The 22,656-nt window shown below is 40.9% G+C and overlaps 1 protein-coding gene across 2 annotated transcripts in view; it reads left to right on the plus strand.

Moving 5' to 3' along the window:
- NSMCE2 (NSE2 (MMS21) homolog, SMC5-SMC6 complex SUMO ligase) overlaps positions 1 to 22,656 on the plus strand; it is a 216,713-nt gene that overhangs the window by 62,371 nt on the left and 131,686 nt on the right. For both annotated transcript variants that reach the window (XM_019823121.2, XM_004000117.5), the window contains exon 4: positions 3,535 to 3,688. In XM_019823121.2, coding sequence (XP_019678680.1) covers positions 3,535 to 3,688 — 154 coding nt within the window. The remainder of the gene's footprint in view (positions 1 to 3,534; positions 3,689 to 22,656) is intronic.

Raw genomic sequence — 22,656 nt, forward strand, 5'->3', positions numbered from 1 at the left:
ACCTGGCTGAAGTCGGACGCTTAACCGACTGCCTCACCCAGGCGCCCCGCTACAGTTCTTAGCACATGGAAGGCACTCACTGAATAGTGGAGAGGGCAGTGGGTAGTGAGTGGATAAAAACCTGACTTTTTCTCTCCCGAGGGCAGAATCAAATTCCCATTATGTAAGTATGGTATCTGTTAAGTTTACCTCTCGGTAGTTCCTATCGTTTTTAAATTATAATGGCATAAAGATTAATAATCTCTGAGGTGTTTAAAAAAATTCTGCTTCAAAAATTTATTAACCCAGTGTATGTGCTGAATTGTGTTCCCCTCTAATTCATATGCTGAAGTCCTAAACCCCAGTACCTTAGAATATGACAGTTTTGGAGATGGGTTTTTAAAGAGGGAGTTAAGTTAAAATGCAGTCATTGGCATGGGCTTTGATCCAGTATGACTGGTACCCTTATAAAAAAGGGGAATTTGGACACGGACAGCTAGAAGGAAGACCATGTGACAGATGACACAGGGAGAAGATGGCCATCTACAAGCCAAAGACTTCCAACCTCCAGATCTGTGAGAAAAGAATTTCTACCTAGAAGCCACCTAGTCTGTGGTATGTTGTTGTGACAGCCTTAGCAAACTAATACACCCAGTGCCTTTTAATTCACTTAGGTTTTAAGTCCTGCATCAAGGGACTTGATCTTTGGGAAAGAAATGGACTAAGGATCCAGTAAAATCTCCGGCCATGTCACATTTCTTTGAAGTATTTGGGATTTGTCCTGGGGAAAGAGGGCCATCCTTACCTTTTTTGGACTAAACGATCAGCTACCCAAAGAATGGCTTCTTTCCTTCTCATTTTGGGACTGTACAACTTATTTCTCTTGAAGATACAAACAAAGCAAGAGTCCATGAAAAATATCCTTAATCCCCATTCACTGCATTGATTTAAACAGATAAGGAGTTCGGTATTTTCCAGGCTCTCGTTTTGATTGCCGGAGCCCAGTAAGTTCTCTCTACCACGCATAGCTGTGCCAACCGCAGCATCACATTTCCAGAGAAGATACTTGCTGCAGTGAATTTATGTGCTTTCCAGCGGTTCTATTGAGGTTCTGGCCTTGGGGAAAATGAGTATTTTGAATCACGAAATTTGGCTTATTCAGGTTTTCCTAGTCCTATTTCAGGTCGCCATGTTGTCAACCTCAAAATGCCTATCCTTTCTCCATCTTCTCCGCCCCCATCTTCCAGCCAGCTCTTCTGCTTGGGTGGTAATGGGGCTAAGGACATTAAATATGTTGAGCGGGCTAGAGACTTTACTGGAAAAGAACTTTTGCCTTTACTGATCATCTGCTCAGCTCTGCTCTGATTGCCCCAGATTAAATAACAATTTCAGCCCAGAAAAGACCTTGAGAAGGTCTTTTATACCTGCTTATAATAGCACTATTCACGTCTCAGGTGGATGTGAGTCCATTTTATTTTATAAATCCAGAGAGAAAGACTATAATTCTTTTCTGAGAACTTGTCATTTATTTTCTGTATCTACTCTGAACTTTTCATGCTACAGTCTTGAACTTGTTTCATCCTGTCCTGTCCATTATAGAGGTAGAGGATAGCTAGTCACATGTCTAACATCTCCTATTCTTGAGACATGAGGCATTGTTAAACTGCCTCCCTACCTTCTCTTTTCCAAACTGAGCTTTATTGGTTCTTTAGCCGTACAGGACTTATTTAAAATTTTTAATTATGTATAAGATGTGTCATTAAAGCCTCTCCATATTTCTCACAGCTCTCTTTGATGATGGATCCAGCACTGGTTGAATATCAACCATGCAATGAGAAAACAGTTTCTACACTCTGTACCATAAATTACATTTAGGCATTTTGGTTTCATGGTTAATTTTCATTTTTTGATTTTAGCTAATTAAAGTGCATAGCAGTTAAACAAAAGAAGATTATATAATTCTTTTTTCCATGACAAAGGGTAATTGAAACAGGTAAATTACAGGTAATCTTTTGACTTCACACTAGTTGATACTCAGATTCAGAGAGATGAATATATTCCATGGACTGGAACCAAAAGCAAGAATTTTCTGTATCTATTTGCAGTCTTAACATTGCCTCCAACCAACTGGATTATAGTAAACAAGTCATTTAACTTCTTTGTATATAATTTTATTTACTTATGAAACTGAGGAAGGTAGACATCAAGGTTAGATGACCTCTGAGTTGTCTTCCAGCTTAGAAATTGTCCTGTATGCTCTCCTAATGTCAGTTAAGTCGATCATTTGTGGGTTTTAGTGGGGAAGTATATTTGGGGCATGTAAGATTCATTTGTTTGAAATCTGTCGAGTACATATATTGAATACTATCTACTACATGCCACGTGCTGGCAAACGCAGTGATAAATCACACATTTTTCAAAGAGTCTGCATTTTGTTAGGGGAAGTAGACATGTAAAAATAAATGCAGTCGAATATTAAGGGGGCTATGGTAAAAGTCCAAGGTATGTTGGGCTTAAGGGAGAGTTGGGCTGCAAGGGAGAGTTTGGTGAATTTTGCTTGGTGCAGGGGCATCAGGAAGCCAAATATGAAGGCCTAAAGAAGAGCAGTCACAGTGAAGGGGGTGGGGAGCGGGGGGCGGGGGCAGCAGCTTGACGGCAGTGGCTAAAGGTTGAGGTCAAGGAACTAGAAACAGTGGGTACAGATGATTTTTCCGAGGAGCTAGACTACGAAGAGAAAGTACCTGAGTGGAGCGGGCAGGGGTTAGAGGAGTTTGTCTGTTAAATTGGGGAGTAAGGAGCCAATTCAGAGGTTTTGGGGGAAAGAAGGTGTGGCCTGACAGACGTGAAGATAAATTAGGAATGAACTTGAAGCAAGATTAAGGATGGAAAGAACAGATAGATGGATCGCTATGGTGATAAAGTGAACATAGCAAAATGTCAGTTGTGGCATCTAGGAGGTAGATGAGTGGTAAAATACAATTCTTTCAACCTGGCCACATGTTTGGAAGTTTGACAGTAAAATATTGGGGGGGGGGGGACAAAAAGAAGATAGATTGACAGTTTAGCTTTGAACAGAACAGGGGACACTTATTCCTTGTGGCTGCAGATGGCAAAGTTCAAGATTAAAGCCTCAACTTCTTTGTGAAGTAGGAGCCTCTCTCTCCTGCTGGGACAGAGAGCCAGAGAAGAGGAGGAGAGGGGACTGAGCAGACCTGAAAAAAAGGAGGAAGCCATGAGGCCCAGGTTCCCTTGACGTTGGAGGGCACAGAGTTGCTCTGGTGTGAGATTTTTCCCTAGTAGTTGTCAGGAGACAGGAGGTTAGTCGGGCATTGGAGGGAGGGTTTAAGAAAGTGATGAGGAGATGGGATGAATGGCTCCCCAACCGTTTACCGGCCATCTGTTCTGGAACAAGTCCCAAGCTCTCTGGTTCTGTTGGGATTGTGTTTTCTACCTCACTGTATTTTTATTTGAATGAAATGAGATAAAAATAATGTTCACAAAACGGTGTCATTGTTAACCTTAAATGAAGGCAATTGTGTTGTTTGTCTTCCTCAGGTAAAAGAAGAACGTCCAGAGAAGATACCAGATCTAAAATTATTAGTGGAGAAGAAATTTTTGGCTTTACAGAATAAGAATTGTGACACAGACTTTCAAAATAATGCAAAATTTGTACAGTTTAAACAACAGCTGAAAGAACTGAAGAAGCAATGTAAGTCCGCATGCTTTGCTTTGGTTTGGCTTTTTGAATTTAAGGAACTGACCTGATACGCCGCCCCAGAAAACTGATTTTATAAAGTCTGCCTATCTGCTTGGCTTGATCCTCTTTCTAAATTGCTTTTTATTGTTGTTGCAATTCTGTATTTTGTCTGACTTTTGGTTCAAATCAGCCTGTCCATTTCTGAAAGCCAACAGTTTCCACAAAGTGCTAAGAGAATTCCCCAGCAGCCAGACATGGTTACACTGTATTGTCCCACTGCTGGGGAGAGGAATTGGGAAATTAAAACGGAACTGTCTTATTAAAATAGCAATGGTGTTTTTCAAATTTTAAACTGCTGTGCCACCCTTTACAATAACCAGTTCGATTCTGGTTTTGCTGCTTTGGAGTAGTAGCACCGTTTTCTCAGACTAGTTTTTTCTTTTCAGTTGTGGACTAGAATCTTCCTGATCCCTTCTGTCTTCGTAGTAGCATTAATGCCACGCGATCGCGATTTGGATTCCAACATAATTTTGATTTAAAAACGAGATTGGGAAAAGAAGCGATTCATTATCCCAAAATTTTGTAGACGGTATTTGACAGAAATCTGTCTTTTCTGTACAGTGAAGTACATCCGTCCTTTTCTTTTCCTCTTTGTCCGCTTAATCCACTTAACAACTTTATGTAATTTGATCGTTTTTGCATTTGCATTGTTTGTCATTGCTCTCGGCTCCTGACTCTTTTATTCCTTACAGAATCGGATAGGGAAGCAAATAACTTTTTTGTAAACTTTAATTTCCCATCACCTTCATTTGCATACGGCTGGAGCACTGTGGTAGGGCATGTAAATTTACTTCACGTCCTTATTTGTACTGAGCGTAGGGATTCCTATTTTGAAATAAGCTTTCTTTTACATATAAGCATTTTCTTTAAATTGATGCTGAGATCTCAAAAAATGACTGAGGAAGCAGCTTTACTTTTGTCTATCTTACAAGTAACTTAAGTTTCACAATTTGGAATGTTTTGCAATCCTGATGAGACTTTTGCTTTAATGTGGATTTAAACAGTAAGCATTTTCTCCGCATTTTAGTCTATTTTTTTCTTCTTCAGCTACCAAAATCCTTCTAATATAAATTGCGTGGTTCCCCCAAATGGGTAATAATCCCCCAAACAGGTAATATAATGATTTGCTAGTGTCTTTCTGATCTTAAAGATGCTAGTGAATTTCAGTTTTTGGTGTTGGTCAAAGTAGCCACATGTATTTCATTTTTCTGCTTGGAGCCAATAATGACAAATTACCCGATCATAATCAAGATCAAAAATTCTTGATTTTTTTAAAAAGGTATCTTATGATACACAGTGAAGGATAAATATCCAAAAATATAAATTTCTTCCTCCTTTGTTATTGTTTACAAAAGTATTATTCCCTAAGAGATAGCTGTAAAGGTTTGTAGAATCGTACACTCACGGTGACGCACTTTCTAATGAAGAGTGTGCAGTTCAGCAAAATGATACGTGTCGGAATCGTGGTTATTATTTCTTTAATTCTCTCTCAGATGGTCAGGGGATGGTGTTGGGGGTGGTTTCCCAAGGCCGGCAGTACTTCACATCATTTGGATAGACAGTTAAACTTTAAACTTGAGACAAAGTAGACTTATACTGAAAGAAATGCTTCCTTATATCGGGTTCCCCTATATACGTAACACTGGAATTAAGACAACTTTCCCTTTTTGTTTCTCCTAAAATACTCTTTTTAAATCTCAAATGACAGAGCAAGCAAAATAGTAATGCCCTCTTCGAGTGTTCTCTAAGATGTGCGCACACGACTTGTAAATGCGATTTTCAGTGCGTTATTAGTGCTGGCAAAGTAGCACCGTGGGCGATGGATTCTGTTTCTTTAGATTTAATGCTGCTGTGAGGATGCTCATTAGCATCGGGAGCCCACGGTTTTTGCGGCGCCAAGTCGGAGGGACCAGGCTTTATACAGGAGCCAGTGAATATTTGTTTTGAGAGATGTTCTGAAGGGAAGGAATGATAATAATAATTTTTTTTTCTTTTTTTATAAAGACTGGAAACTACAAGCCAGGGAGAGAGTCTTGCTTCAAGTTGCCTAGTTTAGCAAAGTAAAGGCTGAAACAGTTTTATTGGTCTGCACAGAGCTCAAGGGTCCTTTCATGAAAATCACCACCACGCTCTCACCACCTTTATTTACACAAACCTAAATTGCGTGGGATTCAGTTTTGCCGAGTGGGGACCCAATCACAGCAACGCCAGGAAGCCCTTTGGTGGGGACAAGTCAAGATGGAGATTGAAATCAGGGGGTCTGAGGAAGTGGCGTGCAAGCCACCTCCCCGCACCCCGCGGCCAGTAAGTTAACCCAGCTGTGGCTCGGCAGCTGGTTCTCAAACCGTCTGGTCTCAAGATCCCTTTACATTTAAAAAAATCTACCGAGGGCCTCCGGAGAGCATTTGTTTATTACATGGGTGGTAGCTGTTGACATTTATCACATTAGAAATCAAAACTGAGACCTTCTTAAAAATATTAATCCGTTTTAAAAATCAGTGATAAGTCCCTAACGTGTTACCGTAAGGAGGATTATGAAATATAACCATGTATTTTCCAAACATGACGGAAAAATGAGTGAGAGGTGTGAAATTGTTTTCCATTTTTGCAAATCTCTTCAGTTTGTGGCTTTAATAGGAGGCAGCTGGACCCTCGCATTTGCTTCCGCATTCAGTCCGCTGTGGTACGTTGTTTGGGTTGAAGCCTATAAAGAAAATCTGGCCTCACACATCGGTAGTTGGACTTGCTGAAAGGATCGTGCAGACCACCTGAAGTTCTCATTTTGAGAACCACAAATTTGGGCCAGAGGTCAGCGAACTATAGCCTGTGAGTCAAGTCCAGCCTGCCTGTTTCTCTAGGTCCTGAAAGCCAAGAATGCTTGTTTTTTGCCAACATATTTAAGTTGCTGGGGGAGAATTTAAGAGAAGAATAATATTTTGTGACATGTGAAAATTATATAAAATTCAGGTTTTAGCATCCAAAATAAAGTGTTATTGGAACGTAGACACACTTACTCGTTTCCACATTGTGTGTGCTTTACACTATGATGGCAGAGTTGAGTAGTTACGTCGGAGACCATCTGGCAAACAGCTTTTAGTGTTTGCTACCTGGCACCTTACAGAAAAAGTTTACTGACCTCTGGTCTAAACCATAATCAGAAACAAGGACAGTTTTGAGGAGGGAGTGTTTGTTTTCGTTTTGTTTTGTTTTGTTTTGTTTTGTTTTGTTTTAGCTTTAGATTTTTCCAATAAATACCACACATTTGTCTTAGGTGCGTTCAAAACACTTCGAGGGACTGCTGTATATAAGTGATTGCATTCGGTGCTCCGAGATAAATAAAAGGCAGAGAAGACAATATATGAAAACATGAAATAATGTGAGAACTATTAATAAGAAATCAAAAGCAAAGAAAAATGCAAGAAACCACTGCTGTACAATATAGGAGAGAGTGAGACTAGGAAAATGCAGCTTTTATTTGTATGGCTGATACAACACTGCCAGTCATTTGATAGGCGCTACGTGGAGCTGTATGTTCAGAAAGATTCAGAGGCTGAGTTCAGGCCCAGGATTACGGTGGGAAAGAGTAGAGATAGTACAAAAATCTGGTATTTGCCGTCCCGAGAATGTAAACATAACAGGTACGCCATACTCATTTCAAGATACAATGACTCAAAAGGTAACGTATTTACACTGCACACAGTAATTCTTTTATTAGTAGTTATTTATGTCTTAAGGATATTACAAGGCATCGGATACAACTTCTTTGGACAGTTTACAGACCCCTGGTCTAGCTGCAATCAGGGGCACCTGGGTGGCTCCGTCGGTTAAGTGTCCGACTCTTGATTTCAGCTCAGGTCATAATCTCATGATCTGTGTGATCGAGTCCCATGTCAGTTTGTACACTATCAGTACAGAATTCTGTCTCCTTTCTCTCTGTCCCTCATCTGTCCCAACACTCTCAAGTGTCCCAACACACTCTCTCTCTCTCTCTCTCTCTCTCTCTCTCTCTCTCCCTCTCTCTCCCAAAACAAACATTTAAGCCACAGTCAGAAACAAGGGTAGGTTTTTGGTTTGGATTTTTTTTTTTTAAACTTCAGATTTTCCTATAAATACCATACCTGGGGACCCATTGTGTTGTATATTAGAGATACTATGTCTGTCCCAGCTTCCCAAGATTATTACCAAGATCTAATGCGATAATGGATCTTGGCAAACTGAAAGCTTGCTTTAGATTTCACTTATTATTGATATTGAGAAAGGGCCAGTAGAACATGGTGGAAAGAATATGAGCTTCGCAGCTAGAAGACCTGGGTTTGAGCCACTTAATGCGTAGCCTGGCCTCCCTGCAGGTGCCACCCGTTTTTCTTAGTTGTAATTCTTGGAGGCATATAAATCAAGATTGATCGGAGATCATTTTTACCTTTGGTAGTGGCGATGATAACTGAGTTAGGGAACAATTCCAAAGAAAAAAGATTCCATTTCCCTAAACGAGAATCATGTTGTTAATTAACCCAAGTTGTGAAACCCAGCAATATGATTTGGTTTAGGGAAGACGTGACTGTACTTTCTTGAGTAAAGTGATTTTCATTTATCTAAACAATATGTTCAGGCGATTTTCCTTGATGCTTTTACTTAAACTGTCTTCACTGTTCCAACTGCTGGTTTCCTGCACTTTTGCATCAGGAGAACTTAGTTAGAATGTGCAGTACCCCTGTACGGACACTTCCTCAAGTCATCAAGCAATCTTCCTGCCATCCTTTATTCACTCACCAGCTATAGAATTAGCAGGCATGAGAATTTGTAGTGCAGCTCAGCCAGGCAGAACTTGAGGACATTAGACAGTAATTTGATATTTAGAAACCTTTGAAATATAAGGTCTTCACTTTGTGATCAAAAGTAGAATGGACTGAATCTGTGGTCTTTAGTATTAAAAAATCTAATCTGAAATGTAATTTTATTGGTACATTGAAATGCTTAGAGGAAAGGCGAACATTTACTAATCTGAAGACCTTCACCAGAAATTTAGACGTATTTCTAAATTGTATATCCTACATAGAGGATGTAGGATATAAGGTGTGGAGATCATGGAATCCACGAGTGAGCTTAGAAATTGTTTCAGTGATGGGGACATTTTATACTGTAATCTTGTAATTACATGGACTCACAAATCAACTCTGTACCCTCACTTTAACACACTTAATTTAGTTATCAAAGCTGATAGAATAGTGAGTGACCATTCACGTCACAGAAGGATTTACCTGGGCTGCCATGAATGGGGAACTCCTCAGGAACATTAGAATACCTTCACTTCGCTATTCCTAGTGGGTTGCTTTCCTTTTCCTTCTATATCTTGTCAAAACCACAGTGCAGTTCCACAAGGGTGGGGACTTTGATGTTTTGCTTACCGCTTTAGTCCTTGAACTCCAGCCTGATGTCTGGGCACATGGTACCTACAGCACAGGTCCTTGATGGTCACAAGAATCTTCAGGAGAACCGTCAAATACTTGAGAGCTTATGCCCTATCTGAAGGAGACACCTGCCACGCATGCCTGTCTGTTGTTGCTGGGGATAATAGGTGAGGACCCACTGTGGTCAGATCCTGAGGTTATCTGGGGAAACCCAGAAATTCAACTGATTATTTTTCCATTACCAGTTGTTAAAACACTGTGCAAACAAAACTGTCGGTTTGTGACCATTGGTTTTACCTTCTCATACTACCATTTTTCAGTGCTTTGTTAGGCCCTTGACGAGCAACATCAGCTTTAATTTGGCCAATTAACAGTAGACTGTGATTTCTTCAGAGAAGGGGGTGGTTTTGTTGTCAAGGCCAGGTTGTGCGTTTCACATCATTTGGGAGTATATAGAAGCCTGGTGGGTTCTACTGAAAAGCAAATGGAGATTTTTGTGGATGGAGGGGCGGGATCTGGGAGCTCTTAAACAGGTGCAGGTGAACAGTGGGGTTAAAGAGAAGATTAGCAATTTCGAAAGCCGGGAGGCCATGCGTGAGTGTTGAAACCTGAAAGGAAAGAGACGAGAACAAAGGTGGTGCCAAGAGGCAAAATGTTTGGCTGTGCCTAGAAATATGTTGGGTGCTTTTCAACTGGGCAAAGTTTTGACCAGCCTGACTCAGTCCTGATAGTCTTCAATGCACAAATCTCTTTGTCATATGATAGAATATAACCACCTATCGAAACAGTGTGTATTGCTGGCCTGCCATTAACCAAGAGCCCAGGACCCTTCAAGGCAGGAATTGCTTAATCCTCCCTATATTCCTTTTGCTCCTCACATACTCAGAGTTTGGTTAATATTTATAAAACTGAATTATTCGACTAGAAAAAGAGGGCCAGACCCTAGTGAAGGCATTGTGATGATAACACACCTTTTCTCTTCAATAATACCTCATCAGTAAAGAAGCTAATAAGAAGACAGCTAGTGTTCAGAAGGTTGGGATCTAAAATGAGCAAAGGTTAGCAATTTATATTGTCTTGGAAAATCCTTTAAATTGCTCAAAAATTCAACATAAATGATTTTGTGTGCGTATCCATTTACCTACTGGTGCAAACGTATGGTGTATATGCTAATACACAGTTTTCAGTGTCAGGTAGCACCATGCTTAGGAATTAAGTATGGCTCAGTTTAAGTGTGACTGCTTAGAACATTTAAGCATTTAATGAAAACTTAAGTTGCTGGCTCCTCCTTAGACAGTTTTATCATCTCTGTGGCCCTCCCTCACTTGGTCTTCATGTTTTCCTTGATGATATTGATCAAGCCATTCCCATTTACTTGCTGGATGACCATTAATTGGTGGGAAATGCTAAAAATCGTAAGTTTCACAACAGAGACTGACTTTTTCAGGCTGGATTACATCCCTGACTAAGGGTTTATGCTCACTGAGTGAGATTTCTGTCCTATGCAAATTTTTTATTCCTGTGTGTTTGCCTCTCTCCCTCTTCCTCTTCTCTGAGTCAGTGTCTGTCTGACTCCCTTCTGTGTCTCTCTTCCCTTCTGCTTTGTGTTTCCCACCCATGTAGTTTCTCTTTCCCGTACATCCTTACTTGCATCAGTGAAGCTAAGCGGTACCATTCCCATCTTCATGATGAAGCAGCTTCAGAGAGGGTAAGTGATATGCCCAGGGTTACAAAGCTAGTAAACAGTGGAACCGGAAGACAAGAGACGCCAGGGATAAAAAGAGAGCATTAGGGCCAGGTGTAGCCGACCTCTTCCTCCTCCTGTTTCATAGAGTTGTTACTTTCCAGGAAGTTTTACATTAAGGCAGGATTTTCAGTACCAAAGAAATAACTGAGTGAGTGAGGAAAAAAGGTGCATTCAAATTAGATTGATTCTGTTGTGGTGTTTTAATCAGGGCACTAAGCTATTCAGGGAGCTCTTTGGCAGTGAGAAATGCCCTTTTTATGGAGCAGTAAAGACACCATCTGCTTTGCCTTCACCTTAGATTTGCCCTAGTCCTTTTGGAAAATAGGAATAGTCGAAGTGATAGGCACGCTTCATAAAGAGCTTGATGTATATGATACTTCATGATTCCTTGTTGAGTTAATGCATAACTGGAAGCATTGTTTGAGTGCCTACCCGTGCATAGGGTATGGTACCTGCATACTTTGTCTACCTTACCATTTATTTCTCACAACTCTACAAGATAACTATACCCATTTTACAGATTAGAAAATGTGCAAAGAGAAGTAATATAACTTCCCTCAGATCATAAATGCTGAAATTCAGACTCGGGTTTGGGTGACATCAAAACCCGTGCTCTTTTCCCTGCGTACCACACTAACTCTTTAAGACACGTGCCTGTTTGGTTTTTCTCTCCCTTCAAGCGTTTCATTTATCTCTTGAAGATTTGATCTGTTGTAAGACTCTTGGGTAGTGAACAATTTGTTTGAATCTCCCAGGTCATAGATCTGCATTGCTGTACTCTGAGGACACTGGGGGAATCTGCCTCATCCAGCTGAGAGTGAGTCTCTTGCTTGGTCACGTCTACCAAGCAGAGGTCAGAGAGTGGGAATCATACCAGACATTCTATAGTAGTTTATTTATGTGTTTCATACTGTCTTCAAAGTATGCCCTAGAGAAACAGGTACTTGAAGTGGGGCTCACAGAGGGTAAGCAGTTGACTCAAGGTCACAAAATTCGTTACGTAGTGAGATTCAGACCCGGATCCTCCTTTTCCAGATCGTGTGGTTTTGGCAATACGCTCAGGAAATAGTGCCTAAGGATACCGTTTCCGGTGTGAATAGTTGCTGTGTTACGGCAGAGAGGAATAGGGTATTTATTGTACTTACAAGTTTAGAACAAATTCCATGAAGTTTATTTCAAGCATCACGACAGTAACCCCGTGCCCCTACATCATCTCTCCTAGTCTTCACGACATCCACATGCGAGGGAGGAATGCACGAAAGACGCAGGCTCTGTTTTTAGCAGACTGAATCCTGGAGGTGACATATTTACGCAGTGTCTCACAGTCAGGAGGTCACAAGGCTAACAAATACATTCCTGAGGAAAAGGGAAGCTTTAGGATGAGACATGGCTATAATTAAAGTTATTAGGAGAGAAAGGTTCAGTTATCAAGGGTGAAATGAGTCAGCGGCAAGTTTAAACACAAACTGTGAGCCCTGGGTGTTTTTTCCTCCTGGTGGCTTACTTTGAGAGTGTGGGATGCCGTCCATGCTCAGAAAGCAGCCTGAACCTAGAATGGGAAGGACCAAATCATGTGTCCTGGGGACGACGTACATCATACTTAAGAAAAGAGTTGTCTTGTCAAGTTATTATTTCCTGAGGTTGCAGTCATTTCCATTTTATGGTGGTTTAGACGTGTATAATGATACAATGGGCGGCCCTCTGTAGTCAAAGCCTCACCCCATTTTTAGCCCCTGGCAGTAACTGTTTTTGTTTCTTTTTCTTTTTTTTCTCTGTATGGTTCTAACTTCTCCAGAATGTTGCATACATGGAATCATACAATATGCAGCCATTTAAGTGGCTTCTTTCATTCAAATGCAGACTGCATTTGAGATTCAGCCACAGTGTTGTTAATATCCGTGGCTGGTTGCATTGTGTACGGTGACTGGTGCTCCACTGTATGCATGTATCATAGTTTATTTATCCAGTCACCAGCTGAAGGGCATTTCACTTGTTTCCAGCTTGGGGACGTTATAAATCAAGGTGTTACAGAACATTCGTGTACAGGTTTTTATGGGAATATCAGTTTTAATTTCTCCTGGATGAATACCCAGGCATGGGGCTCTGGGCTGGTATGGGAAGTGCACGTTCAATTTCTGAGAACCTGACCGACCGCTTTCCAACATGGTGAACCCCCCCTGTGTCCCCTTGAGCCGCGCAGGAGAGGTGTGTTTGCTGTGCATCCTCACCAGCACTGGGGTTGTTTGGGTTTTGTTTTTAATTTTAGCCATTCGAATAAGTATGTAGGGGTATCTCATCATGGATTTAATTTATGTTTTTCTAATGATCAGTGGTATTGAGCATGAAGTTCTTCTTTTAATATGTAAATTTTGTATATTTTTTCATGTCTTTCTGTTCACCTATCCCTTACATTTATTCTTTAATTCCAGAGACATTGTAGATGGTGTGCGCAGCAGTCAACCTCAGGGTGTGCTTCTCAGCCCTGCATCAAGGTCACCTGGAAATTTATTAAAAATGCACATTTTCAGGCACCACCCCAGACCTCGTGAATCTGCATCACTGGGGGTGGGGTTAATCTTAGCAAGCCCTCCAGGTCTCCGGTACACCAGGGTTTGAGAACCATTGGTTTATAGTAATGGCACTTACCTGTCACTGGGTATCATAGCAAATGTGAACGTTAAAAATAAAATCAGCCTGTCCCCACCCTCAGAGATTTAGATTTAGTTGGTATCTAATAGGGCTCTCCAGGCATTTCTTTTTAAGTTCTCCAGGTATCATGCTAATAATGTACAGACAGGGTTGAAAATAACTCATCTAGTAAAGGTTGGTTAATCAGGCACTCTAGAGGATTCAATATCTGACTTCTAATTCTAGATCTCACACAGTTTATTACCTACAGGGCAGGAGCCGTATGTGCACAGCATAGTTATAGGCACCTACCTACAGATTACTCAGGAATAACCTAACGACTTAGATGGCACCTGGTCTCCTGGATTTGAATATAAATTAACTTCATTCATTCTTCTATATCTGAAAGCCTCACTTTTGTATTCCATGTTAATACTTCTTCATTCATTTGGCAAGTGTTTGTTCAGTACGCTGGGAATAGGGCAGTGAACAAGAAATACAAGTCCTGGTGCTCATGGGTTTACAGTCTAATCTTTGGCACCTTGCTAGCATCTCCTTGTATTCTTAGTAGTTCTGAAAGGTATCTATTCATGTGCATAATTGATAGCCTTAATAATGATCATTTTTGTGTATTTTAAGTACTGTCCTTACATTCGCTAAAGTTTATGTTAGGAAATCGTATTCTCTTGCTAACTCTTAAACTCATGTATTTAGTCACCTAGATATGTTGAGAACAGTGTTAAGGGTAGAAACTGTCCAACCCATGGAAAGATCTAGAATTTGGAATCTGAAAATAGAAATTCAGATTCTTGCTCAACCAAGTGATAGTTTGTGTTTTTTTAATCAGATCAATGGAATTTTACTTTTCTGTGAAGTATGAGTAATATAATAATAATAATAATAATAATAATAATAATGCTTCCTAGCTCACAGAGCTGTGTGAGGATTAAATCATATTTAAAAATGAAAAGTGGAAGTGTTTTATAAACTGTAAAATACTCCCCATATTTTAGTTAACCTGATCTTTTTAAACTTGCTTAATGGCATTTTACTTCAGTAATTTTTACTTTAAAGGATATACGTTTTATGTTATTAGCAATTGGCATAAATTCTGAAATGCAAGGAAGCAAGCTCAGAGTGTTTTAGTCACTTTGTTGAAGTGTTAAAAGACTAAATGAAAGATAAAATATTGTTAGACTATTTAGTAGTTAAGTAATATTCTGTCATTGACAAGGGTGTGAACAAAAAACATGTTGAAAAGGTAACAAATCACTTTTCAGTACAATATTGGTTTTGGCAACCATCTCTTGATAGCGAAGCAGGGAGTGAAGTGTAAGGAATGATGCTTTTCACGTAGCGAACCACCCTGTGTCTGGTGAAATACATTTGTTATGAACAAATATAATGGAGCATATGTTATAGAGCTGCAAGTTTCCCTAACTGCTGCATGTTCCTTTACTGTGTTAGGGATTCTTTTATGTATACACATGAGATTTAACTGGAGAAAATTGGCTCTGCTGTTTGAGCCAACCTATTTACTTAGCTTTTTTTTTTTTTTTAATAGATCACCCAGTGACTTATTTTAAATTCTGTTTTTTTAGTAAACAGTTACGTCCTATATGCAGAGCACTGTGGTAGGTTCGAGGAACATAGGGAAATAATTAATGTCTCGGGAGTGAGAGAAAAAGGAAACTGGTCACCTGTGATTGCAGGGCCTAGAGCTTGACATGCAAACTTTGGAGAAGAAACAAGAGAGTGAGCTAGAGGGTTGATGAAAAATGTTGAGTAGAGTTTTTCAGCATAAATGTGGTCTGTTTATTTATTTAGGTAAAATAATAAAGATCTGGGGCACCCGGGTGGCTCAGTTGATTAAGCGTCTGACTCTTGATTTCAGCTCAGGTCATGATCTTATCCTGAGGTCAAGCCCCACTTTGGGCTCATGCTGGGAGTGGAGCCTGCTTAAGATTCTCTCTCTCTCTCTCTCTCTCTCTCTCTCTCTCTCTCTCTCTTTCTCTCTCTCTCTCCCCCCCCTCCTCTCTCCCCTCCTGCTTCCTCTGCCCCTTCCCTGCCCACACTCCCTCTGTCTCTCTCTCAAAAAGAGATAATGATAATAAAGATCCCAGGGTCAGATGCATTAATCAGTTTTCTTTACTATGTAATTCTTCGTGTTTATCATGCAGTTTGATTAGAATGTCAGTTCAGTGAGAGCAGGTCCTTGTCTGCCTTGATTGGTACCATTTCTGGTGCCTAGAATAGCACCCAGCGTGGGACCAGCGCTTCATATATACTTGGGGCATTGAGTGAATGTTCTCCAGGGAACAAATATTCCACAGCAGACACTGTGACCCACACTGGTCCTGGGAATGGGAGGATGGGGCAAGGTGTGGTGTCCCTTTTCACCCAGATTGCTTTAGCACACCTGGCTGATGACCGCAGTCTGGGTCCAAAGTGTGGCTGCCAATTGGCAGGGGGTATTCCCAGACTTCCTGGCAACTCTTCTCACCCACTTTCACCACTGAGTGCTCACCGATGAGAAGTACTTTCTTTCTCTTCCCCCCCACCCCCGGGGTAGGAGGCTGGGGGACAGGGAAGTGGGGGCTATTCTTTGACTTCATTCTAGTTGCGTAAAGCAGGAAATTTCCAAGTTAGACTCTAGAGCTTTTAGTTCCTTCCCTGACCATCAGCCTTCACAGCCCTCTCTCCTGTTCTGTGGTAGCGTTGACTTCCCTCCTCACACATTATTAAGTTAACGATGCTTTTTACATTTGTTGACGTGGAGCCAAGAAAATACAGTGGTAGTTTATTTAGGTATATATTTTTTCTGCTTCAGAGCACAGTGGTTTTATTTTACATTTACCTAAAGCAAAAGATTATTTCCACAAAGAGAGGAATAGGAATTATTCCTAGACAGATGTGCTGTCTAGTCCCCTTCCCAAAAGCCTCTACCAGTCTTCTCTCCATTTCTTCTCCCACTGCTACTGCTGCCCTCTTTGCAGTTTGACTCTCAGCCTCCTACGTCCTCCCTGCAGCAGACTTGCCTTCTGCCAGTTTCTGCCGGAGTGATGGATCATCCTAAGATAGGGTCATGGTTGTTTGCCACGTGGTCTTCTGGAGACTCCCCGAGCCTTCCAGAATAAAAAGACCCTTGTGGCACCAGGTTTCTGTTCACTCTCTCACCACTCTGCTCACCGCTTTGATCCAGACACTTGCCATCTCCAGAGGGTATTGTGTTCTCTTTTACCTGCGGACTTTCACGCTCACTGATCGCTTTGTGGAGGATACTGCTTTCTCTGCTCTCTCTCCCTCTCTCTCCCCCCGCCCCCCATCTCTGTCTCTTGTCACTTGCTTAGGACAAATCCATCTTTCTACCTTAAATGCAGATATCACTGACTTCGGGGGGGGGGGTCTTCCCCAAGGTAGGATAAGTGCACATCTATAACATGGGATCTTGAAAGAAGTTTTAATCTGGACAATGATATTGGATATCAAAAATTAGGAGGATTCGAACATGCAGTTGTTTACAAGAAGAATTTGAAGCAGTTTATGGTGTCTTTGAAATATGCTCATTGTTTGAATAGTGTGCAGAGTGGAAGCCAATACTAAAAGACCCGATTTATTATTTGATACTTGAAGAGGTATTAAAACAATCCTTTAGAATAAAATATTCTAGGCACCTGGGTCACTCAGTCGGTTAAGCATCCGACTTCGGCTCAGATCATGATCTCGTGGTCTGTGAATTCAAGCCCCGCGTCTGGCTCTGTGCTGACAGCTCAGAGCCTGGAGCCTGCTTCAGATTCTGTGTCTCCCTCTCTCTCTGCTCCTCCCCGCTTGTGCTCTGTCTCTCTCTGAAGAATAATAAACATTAAAATTTTTTTTTAAATAAAATATTGGGTTTTCAAAAATTTTTTTTAATGTTTATTCATTTTTGAGAGAGAGACAGAGCGTGAGCAGGGGAGGGGCAGAGAGAGAGGGAGACACAGAATCTGAAGCAGGCTCCAGGGTCTGAGCTGTCAGCAGAGATCCCGACGCGGGGCTGAAACCCACAGACCGTGAGATCGTGACCTGAGCCGAAATCAGATGCTTAAACGACTGAGCCACCCAGGCGCCCCTAAATAAAATATTCTCTATGCAGTGCTTTGGGTGATAGTACATGCCAGCACAGACATACTTGACTGAAATACATTAACTTTCTCATCTTGGCTGACTCAGTTGACTTGACTAGCAAGTCCTGCCATAGCCCCACCTCTGAAAATAGAAAGTGTATTATTATGTTTTCAGAATTCCAAGCTTTAAGAAGCAGTTAACTATTCTTTGGCTTTGCTCTGAAGGCCAATGGCCTACGGCTGAATTCTGATAATTGCATAAGCTGGAGGTCAGAGTTGGAGAAGAGGAGGTCCTCAAGGAGCAGAAGGTTGAGAGGAGCGTTTTAGAATTCTAGGTTATACATGCCAACATTGTAGTTAATAAAACACACCAACTACATCTGAGGATCAGGCTAAGCTTTGATAACACAATGGTAATTTAAGACAACTCTGTCAACTGAGTATTAAAGGCACAGAATGTGTGTCAAGATTTTACAATGTTTTGCTGGTAATTGTTCTTTTGGGACTCGATTCTAATAAAATAATCCAAAATATAAATGCATTTCATATGCAAAGATATTTCTCAGTGATATTTGGAATTTGGAAGCAATTGAGATTTGTGAAATCATTAATCAAAAAAATTAAATGTTTAGAAAATGTTTCATCATGTTAAATTTTAGAGGAATAGAGATACTGTATATGTAGTCTGATCACCATTATCAGGCAAGGAAATACTGTAAGCCATGAAATGAAGTAGAAAGAGGCACAGGGCATGAAGACCAGCAGGTAATCCAGTTAGACTGTAAGTACATGGGAGATAAGATTACTAGGGTAACTGGGCTCATTTATAAAGTTATTTGTTGCCTTGAATAAGACAGTTTAATTAATAAGTCATGGGGAGTGTTAAGTTTTTCATTAGGTGAGCCATGTGATTAGATTCTGACTTTAAGAAGGTAGATCTCGTTGTGGTCTATAGGATAAATTGGGAAGGGAAGAAGTCTTGTTATAATGATCCAGTCAAGTGCTAACCATATCCTGAATTACTGCAGGGGAATAGGGAAAGAGAATTAATGCAAGAGGTGTTGCAGAGGTAAGGTCTGGAGGACTTGTCAACTTATTTAAAATAATAACAAGCACAGGGGAATCGGGAGTTGAAGGTGGCTTTAAGGATTTTAGTTTGAGTAACTGGGGAAAAGGTGATACCGTTAAAAGTAGCAAGATGTCTCATGAGTTGCTGGTCTTTTGGTGGCAGAATGATTTTGTCGAGTATACTGTGTTTAAGGTGCTGGGTTTTGGCATAGATTTTTGACAAATGGTTAGAAACTAGGAAAGTTTTGATGTCCAACCACGGCTAGAGAGAGAGAGAGAAAGGCTCTCCACATGCTCCCAGGTGATAGTTGGAGGGCGGGGTAGATGAGCCGCACAAGGAGAAGAGTCCAAGAGCAAGGAGAGGAAGAAAAGGAGGAGCCAGCAAGGAACCTTCAGGTGGCTAGAAGGAGGACCGAGGGGCAATGGGCCAAAAGCATTAAAGGTCTGAGAAAGAGTTTGTCTTCCTGACATCATTTGCTTCTTTTAGTTGAATTTCCAGTTACCAAGGATGCACAAACTTCTCAGTCCAGAATGGAAAATTATTCATATTTTTCATGTCTCAAAATTCATAAACTAAATTTTATAATCTAATGAGATTGGGGGTGTGGAATTGGCCATTGTCTGTTTTCTGTGTTTCTACTTTCTGTTGGAAGTATTAACAAATACTTTTGGCCTTTCCAGATACGGGTGTTTAAAGCAACGAAGAGTGGAGCTCACACCTGACTTCCACTATTCAGTTTTGTAAACAAGAAATGCACTGTGTAGTTTTAAATAATTCTCACAGTGGGTAGGGGGATGGAAATGAGGTGTAATAATTTATAATAGAGAACAGGTTTTAAAAAGTCCATCAAAAAGCTGGTAATAGCAGTTACTTTTTATTTAGAAGTTGTGCTGTAATCACAACTAGAATATTTTATTTAACAATTAGAATTTTAAGAATATTTAAAAATAAACATGACACGTCTAGGAATGGTTTGCATTGGCTGTAAAGCTGAAGCTGCTATGGGATAGAAATTAATATTGTGGAACACACCACCCCAAAACTTAGTGCCTTAAAATAACCATTTATTTGGCTTGTGATTCTGTGGATTGGACATTTGGGCTGGATTTAGCTGGGTGGTTCTTCTGCTGGTCCATCTAGGCTCACTGCCACGTCTGCAGTCAGCTGCCTGAGTGTCTCGGAGCTTCTTGGTCTCTGGCACCCTCAGGTAGGACGGTTTTCCCTGCTCTCTGTGGTCTCATCCTTCAGCACGCTAGTTCAGGTTCACATAGAGGCAGAAAGGAGAGAGGAGCCTCAAGGCAAAAGCAGAAAGTCTCTGGAGGCCCCAGCTTGGAAATTGCACAGCGTAACCTTTGCCAGACATTTGGTCAAAGCAATCTCAAGGTGGCCCAGATTGATGGGGTGGGGGAACAGACTCTCCTCTCCATGGGAGGAGACAGAATTACTGTGGCCAGATTTTCAGCCTACCCACACCAATTCATATTTGTTCATTTCGAATACTCAAATACCAGATTTTAACTACTGGAACAGTGTGTGTGTGTGTGTGTGTGTGTGTGTGTGTTACTAACTGTCTCTTCTCAATATGCAGCTCTCAGAAGCGAAGGGTATTTGAAGTAACCTCACTTTTGTGAGTCATCCGTTTGATCAGGGACATGTTTATTCAGATACCAAAGCAACTGAAGAGATAATTTAACATAAGTAAAACTAGACTACAACTGGTTTACTTGCACAATATTTATTGAATAGCTTTGAGTGCCTCCTTGGTGCCTGGCACTGGGATAGGTATTTGTGAACACAGAAAAAAGAAACATGGCATAATCTTTCAACAAATTTGTATTCTTATAGGATGAGCAAAATGTATGCCCGTTCAATCCCAGAAGCATATATTACTAATGTGTCAAGGACTGGGCTTTAATCAAAGATCGTACACAGATGGACATGGCTTAGTCTTTTTAGTGGAGCAGAGGAACAGATACTTAAAACCACTGTAATTCAAAGCGAAATAATAAGTTCCATGAGAGAAATATGAACTGAGCGCTATTGAGTTAGGAAAAGAATAGGAGGCACATGACCAACTGCCAGGATGTGTGATTCATATAATTAACACCTGAGTAGGAGAGTGCTTTGAAACCACAGGTGATGGCTTCATAGAGAAAATGAGTTTTGAACGAGACTTTGAAGAAGAGGGAGAATTTGAATAAGTGGAGAGGCGAAAATCCTACTCAATTTAGGACTGAGTTGTGTTTTCCCAAGAAGATAATTATTTAATTAAAGAGAGAGCCTTTTAAAGTGGCAAATATTAAAGAGCATGAGATAATACAGTAGGAAGACTATAGAAAACATTATGCTGGGAAGATGGCTGGCAAATTTTTTTCCCTTTGATGGTGCCAGGGCTTAATCTTTTTATCAGATATTTGTGTCGTTTGGTTGGAAAATTGAGTAGGGAATACTTATTTTACTTCATAAGGGCACTGAACATTTTCATTTTCATTGAACAGCGCTCTGTAGTCATATTGGTTTAAAAACTAGAAACAAGTATTGTGTGTTCTTGTTGATAAGGAAATCCAAAATTAACCAAAGTAAGGAAACCCCCAGTAAGTAATGTTGGCTGGTACTTTGTGCACGTGTGTCCAGATAGACATAAGAGCCGAGCTGGTAGAAAGAAATTGAGGAGATTCCTTTCCTAACTTTGACAGGTAAATTTGCTTTTCAGTCTTTCTGTTCTCCTTTGTCCTGTTTAAACAATTTAAACTGTTTTGAGAAGGAGAAGGATTGATTATAATCCATTTTACTTACTGCCAACTGAATAGTACAATACTTAGATATACACCGGTTGCCAAAGTGCTAAACTTACCTGTGTAATTAATAATAGAATATAAGAATCGTAATTTTTATTTTGGTAAATCAAAGGCAGTGTTTCACTGTTTAAGTGGCCTTTACAGGACACAAACATCATTAGCTAGTCTATCACTGCTTTTCCTTTGAAAGTCAGGCCTTTCTCTCTGGGATCCTTCCTCTCTTAAGTTTTGCATTTTCCTCAGATAGAGAGCTCATTGAGGACAAGAACTGGGCCTTACTAAGTTTTAGGTCCTCAGTATCTTGCAGAATTCCTGGCTCCTAATAGACATTCAGTAAGTGGCTGGATTATATTGTACATTCATACACATGCCCCATTAAGAGGAAAGTACTAGAAGAGAAGTGTGGGGAAGGGAGTAGCTTTTCAGTGTCTGTGTAATGTTCATCTCTCTTTCTGAGCCACTTTGCAGACAAAAACTGGCTTCTTATTGCTTTCTCCCTCTGCAGTCTGGCCTCTGGGGCAAGTCGCAGCCTTCCCTGACCACCTCCATCTCCCCCCTCCTCGGGGCACATCTCACTCAGAGTGCCTTCTGTGGGAAACCTTTGCTACCCACTTCTGCTCAAGATAGCCTGCTCCTTTCTGTAGCACTTCTTCTATATAAATATGCACACACAGAGGCGCCTGGGTGGCTCAGTCGGTTAAGCGTCCAACTTCGACTCAGGTCATGATCTCACGGTTTGTGAGTTCAAGCCCCGCATCGGACTCTGTGCTGACAGCTCAGAGCCTGGAGTCTGCTTCAGATTCTGTGTCTCCCCTTCTCTCTCTGCCCCTCCCCTGCTCTTGCTGTCTCTCAGAAATAAGTAAACATTAAAAAAAATTAAAGGGGCGCCTGGGTGCCTCAGTCAGTTGAGCATCCGACTTCGGCTCAGGTCATGATCTCGCAGTTGACAAGTTCGAGCCCCGCGTCGGGCTCTGTGCTGACAGCTCAGAGCCTGGAGCCTGCTTCCGATTCTTTGTACTCCCTCTCTCTCTCTGCCTCTCCCCTGCTCATGCTCTCTCTCTCTCTGTCTCAAAAATAAAGATAAACATTAAAAAAAAATTTTTTTAGTTAAATACACACATATATTCCCTGCCCTTCTTTAAAGTTTTTATCTTTTTGATTGGGTAA

The sequence above is a fragment of the Felis catus genome, chromosome F2 (assembly GCF_018350175.1).
Source record: "Felis catus isolate Fca126 chromosome F2, F.catus_Fca126_mat1.0, whole genome shotgun sequence".
NCBI classification, from domain to species: domain Eukaryota; kingdom Metazoa; phylum Chordata; class Mammalia; order Carnivora; family Felidae; genus Felis; species Felis catus.